The following is a 23,618-nucleotide window of genomic DNA, read 5'->3' on the forward strand; positions in this document are numbered from 1 at the left end:
ATCTCCCATTAATTTCGAGGATTTTGGTTCGTGTGCAATATCACGAAATTTGGAAAAATTTTATTTTAACATATTTTCTTGGGATAAATTAATAAATTTTCTAAACCATGTCGTACTACAAACTCAAATGCTCAAAATTAATGGGAAATTAGACGTCCACGGATTATCGAAAGATTCAATAATCAAGACCTTACAACATTTTTCCCCATTTTCTATTTTGGACACTGTTGGACGTCTAAATAAAATTCGGTTTCCAAAACTGGTTAAAATCAGTTTTGGAAACTGGTTAAAACCACAGGGAAACCCTGAGTGGTTATGAACTAAATCGCATACTAACAATGCAATTTGTGTCGCATTGTCGCATAATTACATTATCTAAATTACATATGTACGCACATGGCTGATGATTTCCATCCTGAAGTCTTACTAATAATTTCATCTAGTGCCAGCTAGTATATGTTCCCGTGAACTCATTCAAATTGATCAGACAACTCACAGCGTGACACTGTTTATTAAACTAGTATACCTAAAAAGTAGGTTGTTTACATCTGCACAACATCATTATTATTAATGGTGCAAGTGATCACCACCACCACAATCGCCCAAAAAAGCGGAGACCGGAACGAATTATGACGGCGTTACATCAGCCTATTAAACGGATACCTTACCACGTGTGCATTTATTTAAGACTGATGTGCACTGATTGATAATCAGCAAAGATTACAAAATCAGCAGATATACCTATAATATATCATCATGGATCGAAAACTGATCAGGGCATATAATGAAGGAAATGGTCAAAGTTTTTAGAAAAGTGGAGGAATGTTCCCGTACCATTTTACATATTTATATCGACAGCATATCATTGGCTAAACTCATTCATGGCCTGAGTCCGACTCATAAAATGCAACCACTTTTAATTAACTATATTAACGCATCCAACCATTAATCTAAAATAAAAAACGTGCATTTTAATAAGTGCATGTGTGCCAAACATTGTCGTTACATATGCTGCGTTTAATTTACTTTGTAAATTATGCTGCAGTTTTACTTTACACACGTAAACCAAGCCAAAATTGCTTGTTAACTTGTTACTAATTTTACTATGTACCACGCACCTGGATACATGCACAATTTAGAAATGCATATGTATGGTCTAAGGCTTGATGCAATTTTTAATACAAAGTTCACTGTTATGCACAATTAATTAAAACAATGGATTCATTCATTCCTGCAGCGTATTTATTGAGGCGGACACATTGCCAACAACCTGGCCATTGTTGCAAAGCGTCCAATTGAAAGAGCGAGTGTGGTAGTAAATATCGCAACAATATTTCAGCCCTTATTTGCTTTAAAGCTAATTTAATAACAATTAATTAAAAGTATGATATCGAAATTATTCCACAGATTGAGTCAGCCTTAAAACTCTGCAATTTTTTTACCTTGTTGTTACGATTGACCGAGAGACACCGTAATCCAATAATCGTACATATATCATTTACGAATATCTGATCTGTTCCCCCCCCAAAAAATCGACCATGACAAGTCAACCGTGTCAAATGGAGTCTTAAACCTTAATCGTACTGGTTTGGTAAGAATAATTCCTTCGTAGGCAGAGTGAGTGTTAGTTACTTAATGGGGTTGACTGAGGGGCAACTGTTAATTAAAATTACGTCACTTTACGTCTCCGTGATGCCGTGTAATTTTGGTATAAAAGAAGTCCACACCTTTTCATCAAGTATCATTCACATTCATCAAGCCGTTCTTTAAAGACATAGCTTTCCTTTCCAGTAAAAAACAGCGAATTATTCTAAACATGCAAGGACTCACGGTAAGATTAAGATATATCAAAATTCTTGCAATTTCTGAAAAATATCTTAATTACTGAGTAAAAATTGAAGTTATTATTATTTATTGGATTTACATAGATTGCCGTAGTTTTGGCCTTGGTTGGCGTGGCTGTCGCCGGTATTCCAGATTACCACGGACATGACCACTACGTGAGTTCAAGCATATTTTCGTACATTCCCTATTTCTGTTTTACTGACAATTCATTTTTTGGTGAACTTTTGCAGGCCCACCCCAAATACAAGTACAGTTATGGTGTTAACGATAAGCACACTGGCGACTACAAGACCGCTCATGGTGAGTATTTATTTATACAAAAATCTCCAATTTTTCAGCCCATTTGACCAAAAAGTCTTGATATCTGTTTTGACATCTTTCATATCGAAGTTCAAAATAATTTTCAAACAGTTTTGAGGACTAGATTTTGAAAAAAAAACTATACATTTTTATTTCCAATCAAACTAATCCAAAAATTTATCAAAATCTTTCCAGAATACCGAGACGGTCACGTGACGAAGGGAAGCTACTCCGTCCTCCAACCTGACGGCATTCTCCGAACTGTGAACTACGTCGTTGACCCAAAGGGAGGATTCCAGGCTGAGGTTATCAACAAGGGAGGTCACGCCCACCACGCTCCCGTCTACGCCAAGAAAGCTTATGACGCCGGACACGGATACGCTCTCGGACATGGACAAGGATACGCCGTGTCGAGCCTTGGAGGAGCCGGAGGAGCCGGGTTCGACGGTGGTTTCGATGGTGGGGCTGGATTCGGGGGTGCCTTCTAAGCCATTTGCCATCCAATCTTTACCTAAATGCTGATATTTTTGCCATCTAGTCTGATAACCAATCTGCGCTCTTGTCTCGAATCTTGACACTTTTTCTTGTCCTTATCTTTCCTACTTCTTCCGCTAATACTTCCGGTTCGTTAACTAACCTTGACTAACTAACTATTGTTTCATTTCCTTGTTTCTGAGTGGAATCAAACCCACTTCTGTGTTCTGTTTGCTTGTTATCTTCTATTCTGCCTTCAACTAATCTTACTTTCCAGACTTGTTCGTCCCAGAGTTTATTTTTTTATACGCAAAGAACAAAATGTTACAATTTTTTATAAATCAAAAGCTTCCAATGCCAAACTTATTGATTTGAAATAAACGTGTACTCCACAACTGCTCAATTTACAAAATGAAACTAAAATATTGTTCAGTTTGAAGCATTTTTTTTATTAATAATAAGGAATCTCAGCATCAAAAAGCATGTTAATTAAATAGTAGCGATTATGCGATTATTTAGTAGTCGTTTTCTGGCAGCATGATTTTGTCAATGACATGAATAATTCCGTTGGAGCTGGTAATGTCTCGTTTCAACACGTTGGCATCGTTCACCTAAAGGAATAAAATACGTTGCATTTCAAATTACGAAATTGAATTTCTGAAATTGAGCAGAATTTCTTAAATTCGTTCAATCCATGGCACCTTTATTTTTCCATTCCGTTGACACACACCGAGTGCATTTTGTCGCGTGGGGAGGTCATATGTGAGGTCGGGTCGGAACGAATTGGAGGCCATCATGGAAGACGAGACGTGATTCTTGATGACCTGCATGGGAAGGAAGCTCGTTATCATGAGTGACCAAGAGGTCATCCACACTTACAATGAAGGTCTTCCAGCGTACACTCTCCGATGTTAACCAAATTAGTGTCAATCGATTTAAAATTTCATACTAATTAAATTTGTCATGGATTGACACTATTTTTTTCAAAATCGGAGAGCATACGCTGGAAGACCTCCATTGTTAGAAGTCTCCAGGGAATACCTTTGTCAAGTATGTGGAGTCGCTCTGCATGCGGCGCAGGCGAGCAGCTCCGAGCGTTCTGAAGGCGTCATCGTTGGGGACGAAGAATGTGTAGTGAGAGTTCTCCTGCGTCTTGCGAAGGTCGATCGCACTCGGCTCGGACATCATGACCTTCTCCATCGCCTCCAAAAACATCCTGCCCCCACACAGCCACATTTATACACTCACGTTATCAGCAATCAGGAATCTGTGGGTTATTAATCTTACGAGTAATTTGCACTCTTTCGCAGAATATCTCCTGCGGATTGCGTAGCCGGGAAGAGGACTTTGTTCACGATGTGCATCACTCCGTTCATGCACTCCAAATCCGTCTTCTCCATCACGGCGTCCTCCACTCCGTACGACTTCCGGTAGACGATGAGGCGGAGAGGATTCTCTTCATCCAGAGACATGACGTTCTGTTCAATTCACATCGTCATCAAAACTTAATTTGCCACAAGGAATTTATTATTGAGACGAATCGTCTGTGTTTGTACCTGGTTGTTCTTGATGGTGTTTGAGAGTATGCGACTCTGGGTGGCGTGGTAGAGAATGATGCTTCGAGCCAAGTCCGAGTTCCGTCGCGCTTCCTCCAACAATTCACCGTCCATTTCTGACATCAAATCCATATTTTATCAATTACCAGCCTTAATTAATCTACACCATAAATGGAGGAGCAGGGAAGGAGAAAAGCTGCCTTGCCTAAAAATGCAGACTCGCTGGGAGCAAAGAGCGTGTAGTCTCCAAAAGTGTTGAACGTGTCTTCCAATCCTGCCACGCGGACGAGATGGACGAAAGTCGTCATTCCTCGAGATTCAGCAAGTTCGAGAAGCGTGCGAGCTAAAGAGAAAAAACTGTATTTTAAACTACTGCTGAAATTTGTTCTACTAAAAATATTGACCTCTGTCCGGGATGAGAACATCGTCCACCATGTAAACGATCCCATTCTGGCCCAGGATGAATTCTCCGCTGAGTTTCTTCCCTTCCACTGAATGACCCTTCTCGTCGCAGTCAAAGGTCAGACGACCCGACGGGGAAATGGAGCGTGCCTTGTACTCTTCCGTAATCACTGGTGTACACATTACGTGTGGAACCACGTGGTTTTCAAGTAGTGCTAAATGCATCAGACTTTATTATTATTATTGCACTACACTCGAGAAATTATGTGTACGCACGCACCGATGCAGGATGCCCGATCGTTGACCATCTTTTCGAATCGTGCAGGTGGAATTTTAAGAAAAGCCTCGTCACTGGGGGCTAAAACGGTGAAGGTTTTCCCAATCTCGCGTAGCCGCGAAGCAAAACCGCAACGCTGGATGGCCTGCGACATTTTGGCGAAGCGTCCATCCTGCAGTCACACAAAAACTGTAGCCTTGTGCTCATAAATTAGCTAAAAGTCGGATTTAAATACCTGAGCAATGACTTGGACTACATCCTGCTGCATCCACAGGGTTGGATCGAGAGGAGAATCTATCATATGCACAATTCCGTTCGACGCTTCTTGGTCCTTGCGTGAAATGAGGACGCAGTTTACGGCTTCCATCTAATATTTGCATATTAAAATATTTAGGCAGATGGTCATTATATGACAACTTGACACAAAAGGCATATTCAGACAACTAAGTAGCTCCGAAATACGTACCCCGGTTGAATATTTGCTAATTCTCAGAGTTCTGTTTTCATGCATGGAGTTGAGTTCAGTGTTTCCGGAAAAGTCTTTCGAGGGGAGTTTCCTCTCCGACACGTGGTAATTGAGCACCGGGTTGTAGCCCGAGTTTCTGAACGACTGGATCTTGGTGGCCACTGAATTCCCGTAGTAGCCCTCGAAGCCGGCGTCCACGGGGGCAAAGAGCGTGAAGGTGCCCTATGCATTTAGTTGAGTCACAATATGTACATACTTGTTTGCATATTTATGGAGTCATGTTCTTGTGGTTTTTTACCTCTTGGGCCAGCTCACGACCGAGGCCTGATTCTTCCAAGTAATTCACGAATCGCGTAGCGCCCAAATCTCGTGCCGTTTCCAGCACGTTCTTGAGTGGCTTGACTCCCGTGCATCCCTCTTCTCCCTGACGCTGCTTGTACCCTTCGCAACATTCGTATCGGATCACGCTAACGAATAGATAACAGAAATTAAGGGGGCTCAAAATTTTTAATTTCTTCAAATATTCGCATAAAAATATTACGTGTCACGCCCACAAACTTTCCGTTCTGGCCAGTACTTGCATTCCGTGTAATACTTTTTCCCAAGGTCTGGGATTTCTTCCACGATGCAGGCGTTGGGTCTGAAAATTATCGGAATACGCAAATAAAACGGGAAAATAATATATATGAACTGCACTTTCTAACGAAAATTGTGGATTCAGAAGGCAAAAATAGAAGGTACACACGACATTAAAGTATGTATATTGAAATTCGTACCCTTGGGCCCTGGTGACTTTAAGCTGCCACCAAGGGATCTTTGGTTTAGCGTCGATTTGAAATGTGACGAGGCAGAGGAGGAGACACAAGGACGGCAGCATGACGAGAGACCGCATCTTATCGCCTTATCTTATCGTCTGTGACCACTTTCACAGCGCAACGATGACTGAACGAGAGAGCAACTTTGTTTTTGCAGAAACCAGAAATAACGAACTTCGCAAGTCTAATGAAGCATGGAGAGAAGAGATCGTGATGCAATTCTCGCAACCCGAAAATCGGAACATGAACATACAACTCTTGACAGACATATTGCCGGATTGTTTGCCAATTCCGTTTCTCGTGGATTTAAGAGAAGCAGATGTGATAAGCAAAAAAACGAGCAAATTTCTACAAGAAAACTGTTAAGTATTGGTGCGGTAGTCGAATGGGTGAATTGAATGCATGTAAATACATGTACATACAACGTATGCAAAGCAGCATGTACACTTCCGGGAAAAATGAGATAATAGTCTCTGGATGTTTACTTCCGGATACAATTGAAACACTCGGTTTTAATTTTCCACATTGCGATATTTTGCCTCCCGGTTTGATTGAATGGTGCCCCTGATCTAGATCCAGATTCGAGTGCAGATAAGATTCCTGAAATTAGAGAATGAAATCAAGGATAAGGAATAAATGGTGTGGATGGGTCATTTCATCCCACTCTTATTTTTACTGGGATATTATTATAATCCTATCAGCGAGTATGTATGTATGCACTAAAGTTTAGTGACTAAACTACTGAATAGGTACGCCTATGACACAATAATGAAGGTGACACAGTTGACTTGTTGCCAGAAGAAGGATTTAACGGGATTTAACGAGATGAAGCATCAGTCACCAGCGTCTCGACATGCTTGGAACCCAACGGAGAAGGAAGATTGGAATGTGCATGGTGTGGAGTTGGGGTACAAAAATTCATGGAAAATGACACCAATACAAAGAATGACGTCTGTGGTTTCACTTTCTCTAAATATATTCCACCCAATCATTATAAATAACAATAAGAAATGCAAAATATGTTGTGTCCAACTCGAAGCATGATTTCTTATGCCATTCCCCACTTGACCATCTTCCTTGGAGGACTGAGAAACATTGTTAAGTTGAGACAGTTGTGTGCAATATGAGATTGTCCACCTGTTGGGTAAGTTTTTGCTTTGTGGGTATTATGCATGGACTTGACAAATTGGTAGCTTCGACTACATTTCGTTATCTTGAAGGGATTTATTCTCATCATTTTTGTGACGAGTGTGAAGTCCAGTCCATTGGGCTACACCAGCCAGGACGACCTTCTCGAATCTGGACATCAACATCATCATCAATTTATTGAGGAAGAGGACGACTCTAACTTTAAAGACCACTACGATGCTGGAGAAGACGATCGCAATGAGGACGACGAGTACGGTTCGTTCGCAATAATGCTAAACCGAGGTGTTTAGTTAAATTGAAATTGGGTTTACTTAGATTACTATTCACAAGAAGAATCGTCATCGCACCACGGGAAACTACACCCCCACCATCACGGCGACATTATCCACATCCACCACGCACCTCCACCTCCTCCTCCATCCACGACAACAATCAAACCACCCCCGACGACGCCAAAGCCGAAACCACGGGGTACCCGATTGCGAAACGTGATTCCGATGGGTTGTCTCCTCGCAGTCCCCATTTTCCTGCATGGCCTCTTCCCACAAAACCATCTCGGCTGCTTGCTCGCCATCCCCGGCACGCCCCCTTTATTCCAAAGGTGAAGAATAATAAAAAGAAAATCAACCTGTGGGGACGCCACCGCCCACTCTTCGTCCCCCTCAGACCGCCCGTCTGGCACAACAATAATCCAAATCCTCCCTCCTTCTTCCCCATTCAACGCCCGGCCGCCCTGGAACAAAACAGAGATCGCTATCAAGGTGGATACGACTCGTACGGCAACCTGAGAACGCAGACTAACTGGATTTCTCTTGAAGAAATGGAGAGGACGGGTGGGTGGAGGCCGCTCGTCAGGGTCAAACCCATTCCCATGATGACACCAGAACCTGCTGAGCTGCAGCGGACGCAGGGACTCGAGATGACACCAGAACCTCAGCTGCAGCGGACACAGAAAACGCTACTCATAATTCAGGATCTAGACCAAAGCAAGAATAATAATGGCGGAGTTGAGAAACATTATGGCGAGTGGATTCCCCTTCCTCCTCCTCCTCCAGCACAACATTATGACATTGAAATCGTCGAGAACGAGTCGGAAATGGTAAATCCCGTTGTGACACCAAAACCTTACGCAACCACCACAACGGAACGGACAAGAAGTACCTCGAGCAGTTACACGAGTAAACTACGATACGCAGTTCGAACGAATGAAAGCGATTGGGAAAGTTGGGGAGATGATCTGTTTGCAAATCCATGAATAATTATTTGTACAAAATGTAGAAATTAGATAAGCAATCAATGTGAATATTTATAACGTATGTAAACATTTTATAACAAATACTATAAACATTTCCAATCTTCAACTACATACATGATCAGACTAATGTTTTGTTTTTGTGCACCTTGTTCATGATTTAAAGCAGTGTTGGTTGCTCACAGTCGTCTACTCAGCTAATGAAAAACTACATTTTGTATTTTTTTTGGAAATCGAAAATTCGTGCAGCACCGTCATCAAAGTTTCATCAGTATCACATCTTCCTTCATGCGTAGAAATTATTGTATAGCGTTATCATGTATAGAAAAAGAAGGTGGTGGTGGAGTGTTAGTCTGGCTTGAGTGCTATGAGTCGATTTGCAATATCAAAGGAATTTCCATCCGGTCGAACAGAAAACATGCTTCCGGAGTTGGAGTCAATCACGCGGAGGAATCCGTACTCATCAATCCCAGCAATCCGACAAAGAGTGAAAGCTCCTGGAGAGATTTCAACCGACACGAGAGACAAATCCGTCTCCACGTCATTCTCTTCTGGAGGCAGCGTATTTTGGGAGGAGTGGTGGATCCAGTTGTCTTCGTAGAGTTGAAGAAAGTCCTCCAGCCCCTGAAGAATCAATTAACCAAATTGAAGGTTAGGAAATGGTTAGAACGAGGAATTTGATGACTCATCGCCAAAATCGTCAAAATCTGCACATTTTTAATCATTTCTCGGGTCTGGAAATTTAGTTTAAAGTTATGGGCGACAATTTTGTAGAGCAGATCGCACCAATTAAAACAAAATATATACACACTCTGATTTTGAGAGTTTTCGAAGGAGGAGTTCTCAAATCGAAGAAGTCTTCAGAACTCATTCAAACTCGCTGACCTTAATTTAAAAGTCCATCCTATTAATCAACGTACTGACTACGAATTTGTCGCCCAGAATTTTAGAAAAATTCCCAAAGCCGAGAAATGATTAAAAATGTGTATTGATTTTGATGATTTTCGTGATGAGTCATCGAGCCCTATGTTAATGTGATGAAAAACAGACCTCGTGTTTTTCCAGAGATTCGATAAGTTTTTCAATTTCCGTGAGAGTTCGTGCCACGAGTTTCTCCGTCGTCCAGTGCGCCTTATTCTTCTTGACTGTCTCCTTTGTACTCTTTGATTTCGTGACGTCACCACTATTCACAGGCCGGAAGTCAGGAAAGAGGGCCGAATTGAGGCACACGGTTGGATAGGCGTTGCTCACATTCACTCCAATCCCCATGTTGACCACGGCCCGTTTCCCCTCCAGTCTCGAATCGACGAGGACTCCCCCAACTTTTTGCTCACCTATATAAATATCATTTGGCCATTTGACACGAAGATCGATCTCCTAAAATAGCAAGGAGTAAATTACAAGTTTGCATAACAATACAATGCAACTATTTCCTAAAAGTATATGGCTCACTTTATGGTTGGGCACGGCCAGGATGACGGACAAGGCGGCGAGATGCTGAGCCAGGGATAGCCTGCGTCCTAGAGCTGAATCCATACTGATGACCAGCTGGAGTGAGAACATGGCACACCCCTCCGGACTTAGCCACACGTTCTGACCACGACCTAAGTTGTTCCATAGAAATTAATTAACTGCATGACACAGAAGCCGAGAACCGCATCAACGTAATCCCCCAATTCCCAAAGTGCAAAAACTTTGCACTAGGGTCATAAAATAAATTTCAGAATCACACCTCTTCCACGCGTCTGCCTTCTCGCAATGACGACAAGTCCATGCTGAATTGATGGGCCACCAAAAACGTGAGTCGTTGAGGTGAGCGTGTCAGTATAAACTATGAGACGACCGAGGTCCTTGGTTTCCAAATTCTGCAAGCATTTTAAAACAATTTAATTTAGTCCATCATGGCACACGGATTTATGAAGGATTTGCTTTTTCACCTCGTAATAATCCAGTGTAGAAAAGTTTGTTGGACATTCCAAAGTATGGATTGGAAAGAGCGTGTGACTCGGCTGGGATCCTTTTCCTCCACGAGGAGTGAATTCCAGCGTCAGTTCGGATTGCTTCAGAGTGGGAGGAACGGCAGAAAGGAAGTCTTGAACTTTCTATAAATCGTGCATTACATTAAATCGCATTATTTTTTTAATCCGCTAGTGTTTAAGACTTTTGTTGTTCTATTTTAAATCTTTTTTACCTTGTGATCACCAAGCAGATAGCCAAAAGTGTACTCGGGGTCCTTGGATCGGGAACAATCGAGGCCTAAATTATTCAGCAATGTTGATAAGAGGCTGAGGGCACCTTCCTCGTCCGAACATTTCTCAAATTCAATCTGCACCAAAACAGATACAAATTAATTAAGTAGTCAAAAAAATAATTTCTCGCTTTTCTGTAATCGTCACCTGAGACAACACGGCTTTTCCTCCCAATGCACCCCCGTCCAAATTGAGGACAGCCCCTACACCGCTCGCATCCCTCAGTTTGGCATAGACGGAGGCAGTCAGTGGGCGTGAGTATCCTTCAGAGTCCGATGTCTCCACAATCTTGGGGAAATTGTGGGGCCAGAGTGACCTTGTGAGTGGCAGGGGTCGTGGCGTCACTTTCGTGGAGGAGCTGGGCCCTACCCCGTACTCCAAGATGTGCTTGTTATTATTTGTACTGGAGTTTGTGGTCCCAACAGAGTTATTTGGGCCGAAGGGGGCAGAATCACAGGCCCACGCCAAGAGACGACCTCCATCCCCCAGGAACTGGAGGAGGAGTGACGTTCCCGACGGAGAGGGAGAATCAATGTCGAGAGGAATGTGACCCGAGAGGACGAGGAGAGCCGTTTGCTCAGACCAACCTGTTTCCCACCGTGTAAAAAATTAATACATGAACTTGATATCAAATGTAGGTAACCTGATAATTTACCTCCCACAGCGAGCTGGTCCCAGCGAATGTCATAAATGGCGTACCTGCAGCATGTCGAATAGGTTGCAATTATTTAATTGTAAGTAACTATTGCCCCCACTTTACCATTCCAATCGTCGTACTATGTACCTGTCATTGGGCAGCATCCCCTTGAGTATTTTCCCAATCTCTTCCCGTTTCTCAGAGTCGTCGCAAAGTATGAGAATGTTGGGCGGTTTCCCAACCCGTTTTCCCGGAGGACTCCTCCCCGGCATTATGTTGGACCTTCGAGGTGACGACGACCACGCCAACGATGACGACGATCCACTTGCAGTTGTTGGAAGCGTCAACTGTTTCGGGGGTGTTGCTGTTGATGGAGTCAGACTAGATTTAGCTACTGAGGACAGAGAGTCGTGTGATTTTGACGTGACGACACCGCCAGAAGATCGTCGCTTCGTCAATGGTACAGCGACTTCATCAGCTCCTTCTTCGTCCTGCTCGTCCACAGAGATTGACGGTGTTTTGAAGAGGAGAGAAGCCAAACTGGAAGACTTGGAGGTGGACGAGGACAGGATTCCGGGACAGAAAGAACGACGACGAGGAACGGTGTGCGATGTGCCAGGTTTCTGCAAACATAATAAGTTGTTGGTAAACAAATTGCTCTCAAAGTACGTAATAAATTATTAGTTATTGCCGGTGGAGGATTTACCTCAAAGTTTGGAAGGTTAGCAATGGATCGTTTCCTCGGAGAACGTTCGTACCAATTCAACAAAGGTTTATTCGTCGACGTTCCTGCTGTTGTAGAGCTGTTGATGCTTTCTCCACTACTTCCGATCCCTCTCTCGCCACCCTCTTCCGCGATGGTGGTGATGTCGTGCTTGGAGGTGTGGTTGGACAAGTTGGAGACACGTTCGAATATTCCCGTGGGGGGGATGGGGACGGCAGAGACGCAGGAGGGGCGATACACAGAGTGTAGTGAGGAGGACGTGGAAAAGTTGCAACTACTTCCTCCCGTGGCGGAGGACAGGCGGCGTAGTTCGGCAGGGGTGAGGTTGTTGAGAAGCAGGTGGTGGAATTTTTCAAGGGAGGATGAACTATAGGGGTCGAGGACAGGTCGTGAGATTAATGTTCCGACAGCACCCTCAGTGGAAATTGCTAGAAAAGAGTTTGCACAAAGTATTATTTATTAGTTTTAAGAGCTTAAACAAAATCAGATTTATTATTGTTGACTAAAATTTATGTTAGTAGAAGTATGAAGTGGAATGCAGAATTGCCGGAAGGCACAGACAGGCAGACTTTTGTACAAAAAAACTGGTTTTATTAAAGATTTACTTGTAATTCGATAGACCCTCCAACCACCTTCGAGTACAATGTTTCCCAATCTGAATATGTGCATGAGTTCAATCAGCTGCGTGGATGAGATTACTTCCAAGATAAGCGCAAGGTCAGGACACCACCGCCATGCTACCACCGATCCAAAAGAAGTAAACTGCAACACAGACCAACAATAACAATGAATAAGGATAACCACGTGCGAGCTTAATTGTAATCAGCAGGAATACTTCTGGACCGGAAGTTTTCCCGGTTGGATTGGAGTTAAATGAGCAAAATACTCTGTCAACTGTTAATGGGACGATTAATTATATAACTAATTATATTTAGACTAATTTCTTGAATTTGTCTAACCTTCCGATATTGATGTCTCTTCACTAAACCAGGTTCTGCTTCCATTAAAATCCGAAAACTCCCCGGATCTAATTCTTGTTCACTTCCGGTACTGGAGAAAGCCGTCCAGTCATGCAACTCCACAATTTGCTGCATAATAACCAACATTTTTAGAAGATACGATAACTAAACTCGATATTTAATTGTATGTTCCTTAATTGTCTTACCCGTGGTGAAATTGCTAATGCCCTTGCCCCCTCTTCCACCCACAGGAGGCGTCGCAACATAACAGTGCAGTGGTTGAAGGAGAGGGGTGAAATCAGCACAGAATTTCCAGCGGATTCGAAACTTTGCTGGGTTTTTAAGAATTTTGACTGAGGGGTAAGATCTCCGGCTAGTTGTGGAGGTGGTGGGTAGTCCGTCGTGGGGGTCGCTGGTTGATGACGCGGTGTGGAATATACACTCGAACAACGCGAATCCATGCTCCAGGCGCTGCAATTTACATAAATTAATAAGTAAATTAGTAGTAGGTTCGAAATTCTTGTTAGGAAACACATATGTACCTTGAATAGACGGAATCCCTGCCCCCATTTCTGGTCGAGTAGTAGCACGAGGAAGCAGATGCTGGGCGTTCCCTCTCTTGAAAACGGTCGTCACTTGTTTCGTCCGCTCCAGCGGAATTGTTCTTATCAGGAATGGCTTCTCCTCGAATGAAGACGAGGCTGCAGGAGGGGCCACTTTCACCCTCACGCGGGGGGAGGAGGTATTCCTTCACCCAGACCTGAATTTCCGACCTCTGGCGAGATTGCATCCATGTCAGGACGGAGTAGCAGATCGTTATGAGCATGGCGTATACAATTGGGGAGGAAATTAAGTGGGGTGTGGTCTGGGAAATTTTTGTTGGGTGGGGGAAAACTTATTCCTCTGCTGCTCCTGGGGATCGAATGACATTTGCCATAGATCAGGAGATGATGACTTGGTAATCAGCAGAGCATATCGATCCAATACGACTACTTACTATATGTACGACATGGAAAAGAGAGCAAGTGAAAGTTGCCCCGATTTTCTGGGAGAAAGCTGTAATGTGAGAAGGACGATATGAATGGATAGTGGTTCTGCTGGTGGGTGAAAGTGGGACGTGTGTCCTTTTCTGCTTGTATTAACTTGTGGAATGCAATTTCATTTCGGCAGGAACAAATGAACCGTAAATATTTCATAGGCATCTTGGCATTTGCAGGATTAGATATTAACTATCTATTTAATATTTATTTATATATACCCTTGTATAACGATAATGACATGCGGTTTGGTTAGAGAACTATAATTATAATAAAATAAGGTCATATATAAGGTCTAATATAAGGTCATCTTATGGATCATGCTATACATGCAGGAAATTTAGAACAATAGTCTTATTTTACGAGATATGTGTGCTATAAAAATTAAACGCTTCGACTATAAGGAAAGATATTTGGGATATGAGATGCAATTATTTTACAAGAGAGGCAGAATGAGACGCGCATACATAGGCCTTTACGTCTCATCATACCTCATTTTATTTTAATTGATTGCTTAGCTTTATTAAGGCGAGGTTCTAGATTAACTGTTCTAAACTAACCTGTATTCTTATCTCCTTGTTTGTAAAGAAGAACTGAAGGGAGAAATAGTGTCATCTTTTAAGGGGACGTGACGCCATGGGAGAAATATGGGAGAAAGCATGAACTTTCTCCCAAATTATTCCCGACGAGAGTCTAAATCGTGCCCACAACTCACACAAGTTCCAGGCAGTAGCAACAAAATAAAACTTGTAAAGTGTTCGGAAATATTTTTCTATTTAATTCCGGTGTTATCAGGAACGAGGTCAGTTATTTTATGGGTATTGGTCGCATTGTGAAGCGGTACTGGGCTGTCGTCCTCTTCCCTCTGGGCTCCTTTTCACTTATATACGCAGATTGGAGTCATACGCAAGCTTGTAAGTTTTTAAATTAATAAATTGCGTGTATTTATTCGACAAATAACTTGTTTCTAATTATTTCGAAATATTTATGACATTTAAACCACGCATTAACCATGGGTAGAGTCTTATGTGTGCATCAAGTTCATTAGTAAGTTGTTATTCATTTTAATTTCAGGGAAATCCCAAGAAGCAGTGAAAGCAAAATTATTGGAAGCTGGTAATTCACAAGGGCAGTCGAACTAAAGGGAACTTCGTACAGGTGTGTACTTATCTTTAACGTATACCATATACTATATAAATAACTCTTAAAATAAGTTGTCCTAATGCCATTTCAGACCAGGGAGAGACGACCTTCGAGTGAAATTTAAATCATGGCAAACATTTTTGGATTCAACAAAAATTGGATTCCCTTCATCTGTCCAATCATAGGAATATGGCTTGGCGAAGTGTTTGGTGATATTGAACGCCAACGCTCAGCAACTTTCCGGGACAAGAGTTCCTTGTATGGAGGGTACAGAAAACCTGGAGAGTTACCGTCGTGGTAGAAAATATGCCAAGTTTTAGTAAACCTCGTGAATAAGTAGTCATCAAAATAACCGCAGATTTAATTAGCTTGGGAAAATTGGAATTACGCCATTTTTGTTATGCATATCATCGCTGAAGGTGGATTATTATGTGTTATCTCATTTGTTGTACGTCATATTTTGTGAGATGAAACCCGGTCGAAAAGTGAGATAGCACATACTGCACCTTCAACGACGATGTTGTTACTGTCTAAAATTGCAAAATTTAGTCTACAAACTTGTAATTACTATTAAGAATGGAATAAATAAAATAATCTACTACGTTACCCGATTTGACATACACACTACAAACGTGCTACAAATTGATTCACGGATCGATGTATTTATTTTTTCGATAGAACAGGACCAGGATCGATCAATTTTCAACGAGTACTTATGTAGTCGAGTTGGTTATGAAGTGTAAAAGAAAGTTGAGTAGTTACACAGATAATACGTACCCATGAAAAGTTTTGTCATGCACGCTTGTGTACTTTCTTATACTTTCTTCCTTAGCATTTCTCTTCGTCACAATCCATCAATTTATCTATGTATGAAAAACTCCTCGTTCTGGTCATTATCAGTAAGACTACTGGTTTGGCTGCTATATGGGTGTTGGTTTGGATGCGTGTTGTGTCGAGACTCGTTAAATATTGAAGCGTTTCAACTCGATAGCAGTGCAAGTATTGGCATTTGTGAGTGGCACCACGACGGACGGGTTGTGGACGGGTAATGTCGAAAGCATTGTGCACAAATTCATTCATCCATTATAATTCCAAGCTCTAGGTACCAGATTGATTAATTACTAGTGCAATATAATGGAGAAGAAGTCGTCGTATTTGCCCACGACCACACCCACACCTCCTCCGCCACGCAGTTCGGAACAAGAGCAGAGTCCGAGCAAAAGGAAGCGACGGCCGCAAGGAGAAGAAACGCTGTCACCATTTTGGAAAGCGGTCCGAAATGTCCTCCTCTTCCTTGCAGCAATCGTCAACTTGGGAGTCAGCGTTTGGGTCGTCGTGGAGCATGGGAATTTGCCAGAGTGAGTAATTAAATAATTAATTGTATCAGCTTGTTTTTGCAATTAACGAATTCACTTTTAATTTGCATATTTGTCCAGACTTTTTCCAGGACAGCATGACAATTTGGATGCTGGGAAGAAGACGTGTCACCTGCCCGACCTGATGCCACTTTCTCCAGAGATGCGGGCACTCATGTCCGAACCAACTCGGATAGATTGCTTATCCATAGCAAACTCTGATTTCCGTGGAAGGATATTTTTCAAGCTGGACGAGGAACAAAGGTTGATCAAACGAGAAGGTGTGTCAATCCCGTGTTGCTACCGACCATTCTACAGAGTTAATGACGTCGAAAATTGGTTAGAACTATAATTAATTACTCATATTAACATATTTCTAGGAAGGAACTTAGTATGAATTAGTTCTTATCCTCTATTTTCTTTAAAAATCGAACCAGGATCGAGCCGACTAAAGATCGACGATACGTGTGTCACAATATAACAGAACAGGTAACGATAATTCCTAGTCGGATAGAATTTATCGAGGTGATTTGTGACGATGGGAGGTCCAGTTACAAGGACGCGTTTGCATTCTTGCGAAAGAAACCGGAAGTAGAAGAAAGGATTGAAAATCTCGCGAAGAAGGAGAAGGAAGCGGATCCTTATGGACCGGAAGTAGAGAAATTAAACTTGTTGGTGATTGGATTGGACAGCACGTCGCAGCAGAATTTTATTCGACGGTGGGGTTTTGTATTTTAAAAACTAAACTTACCATTTGTTGTAAAATAACAAATAAGTACTAACTTGTCACCTTTGTTGTCCTTCAGAATGCCAAAATCTTTAGAATACGTGACCACCACGCTTGACGCCGTGAGATTGGACGGGTATGTGAAAGTTGGGGAGAACACGCTCCCAAACCTAGTCCCACTGCTGACGGGGATCGGTCTGGAGGAGTTCAGGGAGTTGTGCGTCATGAAGAATCCGCCGATGGAGAGTGCCATCCACCTCGACGACTGCCCCTTCATTTGGAAGCAGTTTCAAGCGGCGGGCTACAGGACGGTCTATGCAGAGGATGAGGTTTCTACGGGTATTTTTAACCTCGTCTTTTCCCATGCGTTCCAACAACCCCCAACCGATCACTACTTTCGCCCGTTTTCAGTCAGAATGGTCACTTCCCAAAATGTGTATGATGGATTTTGCATGGGACCCAGAATGGGAATCCAGGTTCTTTTCGACTACTTAGAAAAGGTCAAAATCTTATGCAGTTAAATTAAATTATGTAGTATTTTGAGCCATTTGGTTTGGTGCATATGTACGCAGGCTGCCAGGACGTACTCCAGCCCCACCGACCACCTCTTTCACTTTACTTGGGCGAGCAAACTAATGCACGACGACTTTAATAAGCTGGGCTGGGCAGACGGACATTTACTGCGGACGCTGAAAACTTTAAACGAACTGGGTACGTGCATCAATCAACTTACGTAGATATTTATTCTAAAAATATTGTTGCGGGTTACCTCATTTTGATAAGTCTCACTATGCCAATTCGGCGATACGGGCCTTCCATGTTGAGTAAACCCCGAAGTGTTTCGAGTGAAAGTAACCACTTGCAAGAAATAACCGCAAGAAAGTGGTTTCTTGCAGCTATTTTGACCTGCAAGAAATGCAAGGTGCAATTAAAAGATGCCCCGCCGCTATATTTCATACGGCGCGTGGCTATATAGAGCATATTTCTTGCACTTTCTTGCAGTTTCTTGCACCTTACATTTCTAAAGTAAATAGTCGTATAAAACATGTAATTGTTGGCTAATGCCAGGAACGCTGAACCGCTCTGCCCTCGTCCTCGTGGGTGATCACGGCTCTCGTAAGTCGGAGCTGCGGAAATCTCGTCAGGGTCAACTGGAGGATCGCTTACCCGTCGCCTATGTTATTCTGCCCCCTTGGTTCAAAAAACGGTATCCCCAGGCGGACGAGAACTTGAGACGGAACGCCAAACTCATCACCGGTGCATACGACTTGCACGAAACCTTCAAAGACCTCATGGACCTCGGCAAACTCAACAACCCGCACACGCACTACGTCAGAGAGAGAAAGTTGAAGGTTGCCGAGAAGGTATTTAAATTTAAATACATATGACTACAAATATTACTAATTATTATATGTGCAAAACTGAAGTTGTAAATAAACGGTTGTTATTAAATCGTTGGTTACTGCAGAAGGGGTACCGTCGCGGAACCTCTCTTTTCACGGCCCTCCCACCCCATCGGTCCTGCACCTCGGCTGGCATTCCGCCCGCTTGGTGCATTTGCTACAAAAAGAAAAAGATTTCCATTAAGTCGCTCGACGTCCATGATGCCCTGTCCTTCGTGCTGAGAAACCTCAACTCTGCCCTTCGACCTTACCATGGAATCTGTGCTACTTTGCGGCTGAGCAAGGTCATTTCTGCGCTGAAATGGCATCCCGACGAGGCTATTGAGGACACCTACTCTGGGAATTCAGCGGAAGAGAGTTGGAAGAAGGCCAGTCTGCTCCAAATCTCGTTTAGTGTCGAGCCAAAGCAGGCTGAGTTCGAGGTCACCGTCATTTTCGACCCGGACCACGGTTGGAGGTTTACGGAGCAGGTGGTCAGACTGGACCGGTACGAGGAGGGCAGCAGGTGCATGGAGAACAAGGAGTTGAAAAAGACATGCATTTGTGTGGGTGGAGATAGATTGGGTGGTGGTGATGGGGATGATTATATGGGAGGAACGGGACATGATGCCATTTTTTAAATAGCATAATTCACACAATTAATTTAATGTATTTATTATTTATTTTTGACAAATACAACGCCACAATCCGACACACGACATTTACAAACGTCAAATTCATTCATTCACAGAGCTTGCTGTGATATCATATCACAAAATATCATTTAAATCCTAATAATAGTGTAGTGTTGTACTAAATATACGATTCTTCGTTTACCGGCACCGACCCAGTTACAACGTCCACATGAATAAGTATTCCTTATCATTACATATGGAAAAGTTAATTACTTGAGAAATTATTAATATCAAATGTCAATTAATTACGAAGTATATAAATAAACTTTACATTTTAAGGTGAACTAAAGACATGCTGGCATTTAAATTATTTCATTTGTCGAGTTATTATTGGTTTATCTTAGTGTATAAAAAAATGGAAGGGTACAATAATTCAAGTGAACAATTAAAATTTAATAATTTTTTTTAGAAATAGAAAACGTTTAAAAATTAATTGCTATTATATTTTTTATTAGAAACGCATTCGTATTTGAGATGGTGATTTTTATGTTTAATCGCTGTCAGATCCGCCTCCGCCACTCTCACTTGCAGCTGATGAAGCGTCTGATGCAACCTTCTCGTCTTCGTCAGAGTCGTCCGAGGCTGGCTTCTTTCCCTGTTAAAAATTCAATCAATAATCCAGTTAATCAACAACAGCTGTTACAATGGAGGTCTCCCAGTGTATGATCTCCCATTTTGAACGGACGAAGTGCCAATCGATAGCACGTTACTTAGTTTGAAATTTGCAAAAGGCACGCGCAGGTTTGGCAGAGATATTTGTATCCAAAGAGAAGAAAACGCGTTACGCGTAGTAAATTTAAAAGATGCGAAATTTGCAAACTTTAGGGCTCGTTTTTCCTATTTGGATGCAAATATCTCAACCAAACCTTAGCATTGGCAGATAGTGTGACTAAAGTTATTATCTATTGGCACTAATTTGGTCAAAGTCCGAGAACATACGCTAGAAGACCTCCATTGCTAGTTAAAACTCTGCTATTGATAAAATACCTTATTCGCTTTTTTGTCTGCAGACTTGTCTCCCTTTCCAGATGGTCCGCCTTTCTTTTTACTTTTCTTGGCCGAGTCAGAGTTGGAACTGGAATCATCAGAGTCTGAGATGAACTCCTTGCTCTTAAAGTTTGTTCCCATCCCTCCAGTGTCGCTCGACTTCTTCTTTGGCGAGGACGTCTTTTTGCTGGAAGAGGATTTCTTGCTACTGCTCGACTTGGAACTAGAGGGTAAAGGAGGGAGGATGGGAGCTTTCTTCTTGTACTCTTTCATCTCCTCATCATAACGTTCCTTCGCTTTTTGGGCCTTTTCATCCCATTCCTACAAATCAATTAATTAATTAAATCAAAGTAACAACATTTGCAACATTTGCTACTTTGACTACTCACCTTTTTATCATCTGCATCCACCGTTCGCCAAATTTCTCCAAACTTCTTGGATAGATCAGACACACTCAGACCCGGATTTTTCTTTTTGACCGACTCACGATTTGCATTCATCCACAAAAAGTAGGAACTTAGCGGACGCTTCGGTGCGTTGGAATCTTTAGACCGTTTCTCTTTCCTGTTCTGTACATTGATAAAAATTATTCATTTATTTATCTAAATTACGAGAAAGTTATGAAAGAAAAGATTTGAGAAATTGCAAAAATATTACAATTGTTACCTTCTTATCCTTTTTAACCCGCTTTTCGCCAGAGGACTTTTTAGATTTTTTCTTTGGATTTGGATTGGTGTCCATGTCACTCCCAACTTCGTCGGGATCATAATCCTCAGATTCAGCGTCAGAGGAGATAGCACTCCCACTTTTAATGTAAATACGATATTTTTAATCATGTGTTACAGGCTACTAACCAAATTTTATTTACCTGTCATCCCCTTTCGGCTTATGCTTATCCTTGTCCGGATTGTAATCCTCATCTTCGGAAGATTCATCTTCATCATCACTCCGTTCTTCCGCCTCAGCTTTGACACGAGCAAGATAAGCATCTGGTTCCGCTTCAGCATCGGAATCTTCAAAATCGCCGGTATATGTGGGTTTGTCCTGCAAAAATTAAACCAAACCTGTTGCAATTCTATCTCGCAATTTCTTAAATTAAATAGATACAAATAGAAATAATTATGTACCATTTTTCCACGATTCTTGACACGGAGCTTCTTGTCGGTGATGAAGTCAAACAATTTGTGATATTCTTCCTTCTCAATAGAACTGAAGGTATGGACCATTCCATTCTTCAGCTCGACTTCAAAGTCGAAAGATCTGTGAAATGAATTGAATAGCACATTATTGTCTTAAACATCAAGAGATGCATCCATACCTCGTGCTGCCCCCACTTCGAGCAAAGTTGACGCTCGCAATTTCCTCAAATCTGATATGCATTGGAGGTTTATGCACGTAAATGAAACCTCGGTCCAAAGGATACAAGTAGCCGACAGCGGATTTGTAGGAACATCCGATCGCAGGGGTACCAGAATGTCTGACACGTGAAAAATCAATGCGTGCCATTAATACTAATAATCACGTAACAATTTATTGGAAATTGTTGATTATTACCCAGTGAATTTTCCAGCCACGGTAATCTTGCGGTTCACGAGGGCCTTGAATACACGGGAAATCACGTCGAACATTGGCCCATTGAGTTCTTTCTGAAGACGACCTTCATACTTTGTCTTGAGTTCTTGTCTGCAAAATTAAGAAATCAAATCAGAAATTATCTCTATATTCTAATTCCGTTATCAAGTTAGTTTGTAAGTATTTTACTGACTCTGAAAATGGGAGCTCAATAGAGATATCTTCATCTTCCTGGCTAAAGACAAATACCAAAAAGTGATATCTCGTCTGTCCCTGTTTAATTGGAGGATCCAAACTGATGACAAAGAAAGTTTGTCGCCCATCCTTATGCGGGAGGAGAAACATGCGAAGAATGGTGGACATTGGGATTTTGTAGTCGAAAGTTTTCCCGTGAAGTTGGAAAAACGTGGGAAACATTTTGATGTCGTATCGCCCACGGGGTGTGACGCAGGCAACCTCGCGAAATATGGCGATAGACTCGCCCACCGCCGAAATAATGGACGCTTTCCCCATCACTTGTTCCCGGAATGATTCCACAGGGTCGTCTCCAGCCAATTCGGAGGAAGGGATGTGGAATCGCATCTCCATGAGGGAAACCGGAGCGTCGTCATTCTAATAAAACGATTAATTAAATTAATTAAACTCAGGAATGTGATGGAATAGGGGTTGAAAAACTTGGTCTTTACAATGTTATCTAGTCTGGTGTAATATAAAAAATACCTGATGGAATTCAAGTGTGACTTCGTTCTTTCCTGTCGTGCATTGTGACACGTTTCCTAACGGGATGTCGAAGGCTGGATCACGTGAAATGTCAAATGTCAAAACGGATCCAGTGAATTTAGCAGTTCCCCAATTCCAGCCTCGCAAACTAAATTCTTTGTCAACCACTTTCACCCCGTAATTTGAATCGAAGAACTTGGCCACCTGAGAAAGTAAATAAAATAATTAATTTAAGAATAATTACAGAATATAAGACGTACGGCTGACTCAACTCTTGACTGAATATTTTAATTATTTTAACTAATGTGATCACCTTTTCCTTGTCGGATTCCCTTAATCCACCAAATCTCAAGAGCGCACCAGACTTTGCAAAGATTCGCAGTCCCCAAGAACCAGCGAAGCGCTGCCATGTGACGATATCAATGTCACCAGAAGATAGCTGTTCAAGCTTTCCAGTTTTGCTGTTTTTAAAGATGATGGTTGAATCAGTCAGCTTCAAACGACCTTTGGTCTGTAAGTACAATTCAATCAAATAATTATTATACATAACATAATTACAGCTGTAACTACTTCTAGTAGTAAGATCTTGAATTATTGGATCATAATTATATCAAAACGTTTGAAAACGTCAGAGTTTATATTTGTAAAAATGCTCAATGTTCAATTCACAATTCACTTACCATTTGTCCCTTATGTTCAATAGTGATGTCTGGATATTCCAACACACTCATCTTGCAGGTTTTTGAAATTTGATTCTAAATTACAAATAGTTTCCGACCGATTTTAATTATAATTGTCGAAAAAATAAATTTCCCAAAAGTGCAGTGGAGCTCTCACTCAATCAACACGCACAAAGAAGCCAAGTCTGAATTCAACCCGGTTCAGAGGCAGAACT

The 23,618-nt window shown here is 41.9% G+C and overlaps 6 protein-coding genes across 7 annotated transcripts; 3 read left to right on the forward strand and 3 right to left on the reverse strand.

Annotated features, from left to right (window-relative positions):
• The first annotated feature begins 1,690 nt into the window (after window positions 1–1,690).
• LOC110853134 (cuticle protein 7) lies at window positions 1,691–3,036 on the forward strand. Its single transcript, XM_022101376.2, has 4 exons — window positions 1,691–1,831; window positions 1,929–2,000; window positions 2,076–2,145; window positions 2,341–3,036. The coding sequence occupies exons 1-4, from the start codon at window positions 1,817–1,819 to the stop codon at window positions 2,631–2,633; spliced, it is 450 nt and encodes a 149-aa protein (XP_021957068.1). The 5' UTR covers window positions 1,691–1,816; the 3' UTR covers window positions 2,634–3,036.
• Window positions 3,037–3,042: 6 nt separating this feature from the next.
• Window positions 3,043–14,271, reverse strand: LOC110853132 (transforming growth factor-beta-induced protein ig-h3). Of its 2 annotated transcripts, XM_022101375.2 has the most exons (13): window positions 6,097–6,282; window positions 5,862–5,960; window positions 5,619–5,787; window positions 5,321–5,542; window positions 5,090–5,221; window positions 4,858–5,026; window positions 4,580–4,792; window positions 4,381–4,518; window positions 4,176–4,291; window positions 3,907–4,097; window positions 3,661–3,835; window positions 3,321–3,443; window positions 3,043–3,230 (listed from the first exon to the last, which is right to left on the reverse strand). In XM_022101375.2, exons 1-13 carry the CDS (start codon window positions 6,210–6,212, stop codon window positions 3,135–3,137), a joined length of 1,959 nt encoding a protein of 652 aa, XP_021957067.1. In that variant the 5' UTR covers window positions 6,213–6,282; the 3' UTR covers window positions 3,043–3,134. The 2 variants fall into 2 exon arrangements, with proteins under 2 accessions (XP_021957067.1, XP_035710566.1); XM_035854673.1 differs by lacking the exons at window positions 3,043–3,230; window positions 3,321–3,443; window positions 3,661–3,835; ... (6 more) ...; window positions 5,862–5,960; window positions 6,097–6,282 and adding exons at window positions 11,825–12,045; window positions 12,129–12,574; window positions 12,752–12,908; ... (1 more) ...; window positions 13,312–13,576; window positions 13,648–14,271 and having other exon boundaries at window positions 4,871–5,026; window positions 5,090–5,106.
• On the forward strand, window positions 6,478–8,251 carry LOC118436491. Its single transcript, XM_035854678.1, has 3 exons — window positions 6,478–7,279; window positions 7,356–7,539; window positions 7,600–8,251. The coding sequence occupies exons 1-3, from the start codon at window positions 7,259–7,261 to the stop codon at window positions 7,887–7,889; spliced, it is 495 nt and encodes a 164-aa protein (XP_035710571.1). The 5' UTR covers window positions 6,478–7,258; the 3' UTR covers window positions 7,890–8,251.
• Window positions 8,566–11,818, reverse strand: LOC110853379 (biotin--protein ligase). The gene is made up of 9 exons (XM_035854674.1): window positions 11,570–11,818; window positions 11,441–11,484; window positions 10,933–11,372; window positions 10,728–10,862; window positions 10,474–10,638; window positions 10,269–10,401; window positions 9,989–10,140; window positions 9,587–9,913; window positions 8,566–9,160 (listed from the first exon to the last, which is right to left on the reverse strand). The coding sequence occupies exons 1-9, from the start codon at window positions 11,692–11,694 to the stop codon at window positions 8,885–8,887; spliced, it is 1,797 nt and encodes a 598-aa protein (XP_035710567.1). The 5' UTR covers window positions 11,695–11,818; the 3' UTR covers window positions 8,566–8,884.
• Window positions 14,272–16,289: 2,018 nt separating the features above from the next.
• LOC110853221 lies at window positions 16,290–19,680 on the forward strand. The gene is made up of 7 exons (XM_035854684.1): window positions 16,290–16,643; window positions 16,722–16,979; window positions 17,078–17,359; window positions 17,447–17,867; window positions 17,940–18,078; window positions 18,436–18,731; window positions 18,836–19,680. Exons 1-7 carry the CDS (start codon window positions 16,420–16,422, stop codon window positions 19,388–19,390), a joined length of 2,175 nt encoding a protein of 724 aa, XP_035710577.1. The 5' UTR covers window positions 16,290–16,419; the 3' UTR covers window positions 19,391–19,680.
• LOC110852923 (FACT complex subunit Ssrp1) lies at window positions 19,409–23,594 on the reverse strand. Its single transcript, XM_022101096.2, has 12 exons — window positions 23,404–23,594; window positions 23,037–23,234; window positions 22,724–22,927; window positions 22,197–22,615; window positions 21,986–22,114; window positions 21,750–21,908; window positions 21,559–21,691; window positions 21,300–21,475; window positions 21,098–21,236; window positions 20,821–21,000; window positions 20,432–20,752; window positions 19,409–20,039 (listed from the first exon to the last, which is right to left on the reverse strand). The coding sequence occupies exons 1-12, from the start codon at window positions 23,452–23,454 to the stop codon at window positions 19,935–19,937; spliced, it is 2,214 nt and encodes a 737-aa protein (XP_021956788.1). The 5' UTR covers window positions 23,455–23,594; the 3' UTR covers window positions 19,409–19,934.
• Window positions 23,595–23,618: the final 24 nt, after the last annotated feature.

Source organism: Folsomia candida, unplaced genomic scaffold, assembly GCF_002217175.1.
Source record: "Folsomia candida strain VU population unplaced genomic scaffold, ASM221717v1 Fcan01_Sc008, whole genome shotgun sequence".
Lineage (NCBI taxonomy): Eukaryota > Metazoa > Arthropoda > Collembola > Entomobryomorpha > Isotomidae > Folsomia > Folsomia candida.

Excerpts from the sequence above, each read along its gene's own strand:
- LOC110853134 (XM_022101376.2), top strand. Across the intron at positions 2,001-2,075 it reads ACCACGGACATGACCACTAC|GCCCACCCCAAATACAAGTA; the intron begins GTGAGTTCAAGC and ends GAACTTTTGCAG. Across the intron at positions 2,146-2,340 it reads CGACTACAAGACCGCTCATG|AATACCGAGACGGTCACGTG; the intron begins GTGAGTATTTAT and ends AAATCTTTCCAG.
- LOC110853132 (XM_022101375.2), bottom strand. The coding sequence starts at position 6,212 with ATGCGGTCTCTCGTCATGCTGCCGTCCTTGTGTCTCCTCCTCTGCCTC. Across the intron at positions 4,793-4,857 it reads CGATCGGGCATCCTGCATCG|CACTACTTGAAAACCACGTG; the intron begins GTGCGTGCGTAC and ends TGATGCATTTAG. Across the intron at positions 3,836-3,906 it reads CGAAAGAGTGCAAATTACTC|GATGTTTTTGGAGGCGATGG; the intron begins GTAAGATTAATA and ends GTGTGGGGGCAG.
- LOC118436491 (XM_035854678.1), top strand. The coding sequence starts at position 7,259 with ATGAGATTGTCCACCTGTTGG. Across the intron at positions 7,280-7,355 it reads TGAGATTGTCCACCTGTTGG|GGATTTATTCTCATCATTTT; the intron begins GTAAGTTTTTGC and ends GTTATCTTGAAG. Across the intron at positions 7,540-7,599 it reads CAATGAGGACGACGAGTACG|ATTACTATTCACAAGAAGAA; the intron begins GTTCGTTCGCAA and ends GGGTTTACTTAG.
- LOC110853379 (XM_035854674.1), bottom strand. The coding sequence starts at position 11,694 with ATGCCGGGGAGGAGTCCTCCGGGAAAACGGGTTGGGAAACCGCCCAAC. Across the intron at positions 10,402-10,473 it reads CTACACTGGATTATTACGAG|AATTTGGAAACCAAGGACCT; the intron begins GTGAAAAAGCAA and ends AAATGCTTGCAG. Across the intron at positions 9,914-9,988 it reads TGGCCGTGCCCAACCATAAA|GAGATCGATCTTCGTGTCAA; the intron begins GTGAGCCATATA and ends TTGCTATTTTAG.
- LOC110853221 (XM_035854684.1), top strand. The coding sequence starts at position 16,420 with ATGGAGAAGAAGTCGTCGTATTTGCCCACGACCACACCCACACCTCCT. Across the intron at positions 16,980-17,077 it reads GTTAATGACGTCGAAAATTG|GATCGAGCCGACTAAAGATC; the intron begins GTTAGAACTATA and ends AAATCGAACCAG. Across the intron at positions 18,732-18,835 it reads AGTTGAAGGTTGCCGAGAAG|AAGGGGTACCGTCGCGGAAC; the intron begins GTATTTAAATTT and ends TGGTTACTGCAG.
- LOC110852923 (XM_022101096.2), bottom strand. The coding sequence starts at position 23,454 with ATGAGTGTGTTGGAATATCCAGACATCACTATTGAACATAAGGGACAA. Across the intron at positions 22,616-22,723 it reads TCACACTTGAATTCCATCAG|AATGACGACGCTCCGGTTTC; the intron begins GTATTTTTTATA and ends TCGTTTTATTAG. Across the intron at positions 21,909-21,985 it reads GTGGCTGGAAAATTCACTGG|ACATTCTGGTACCCCTGCGA; the intron begins GTAATAATCAAC and ends TTCACGTGTCAG.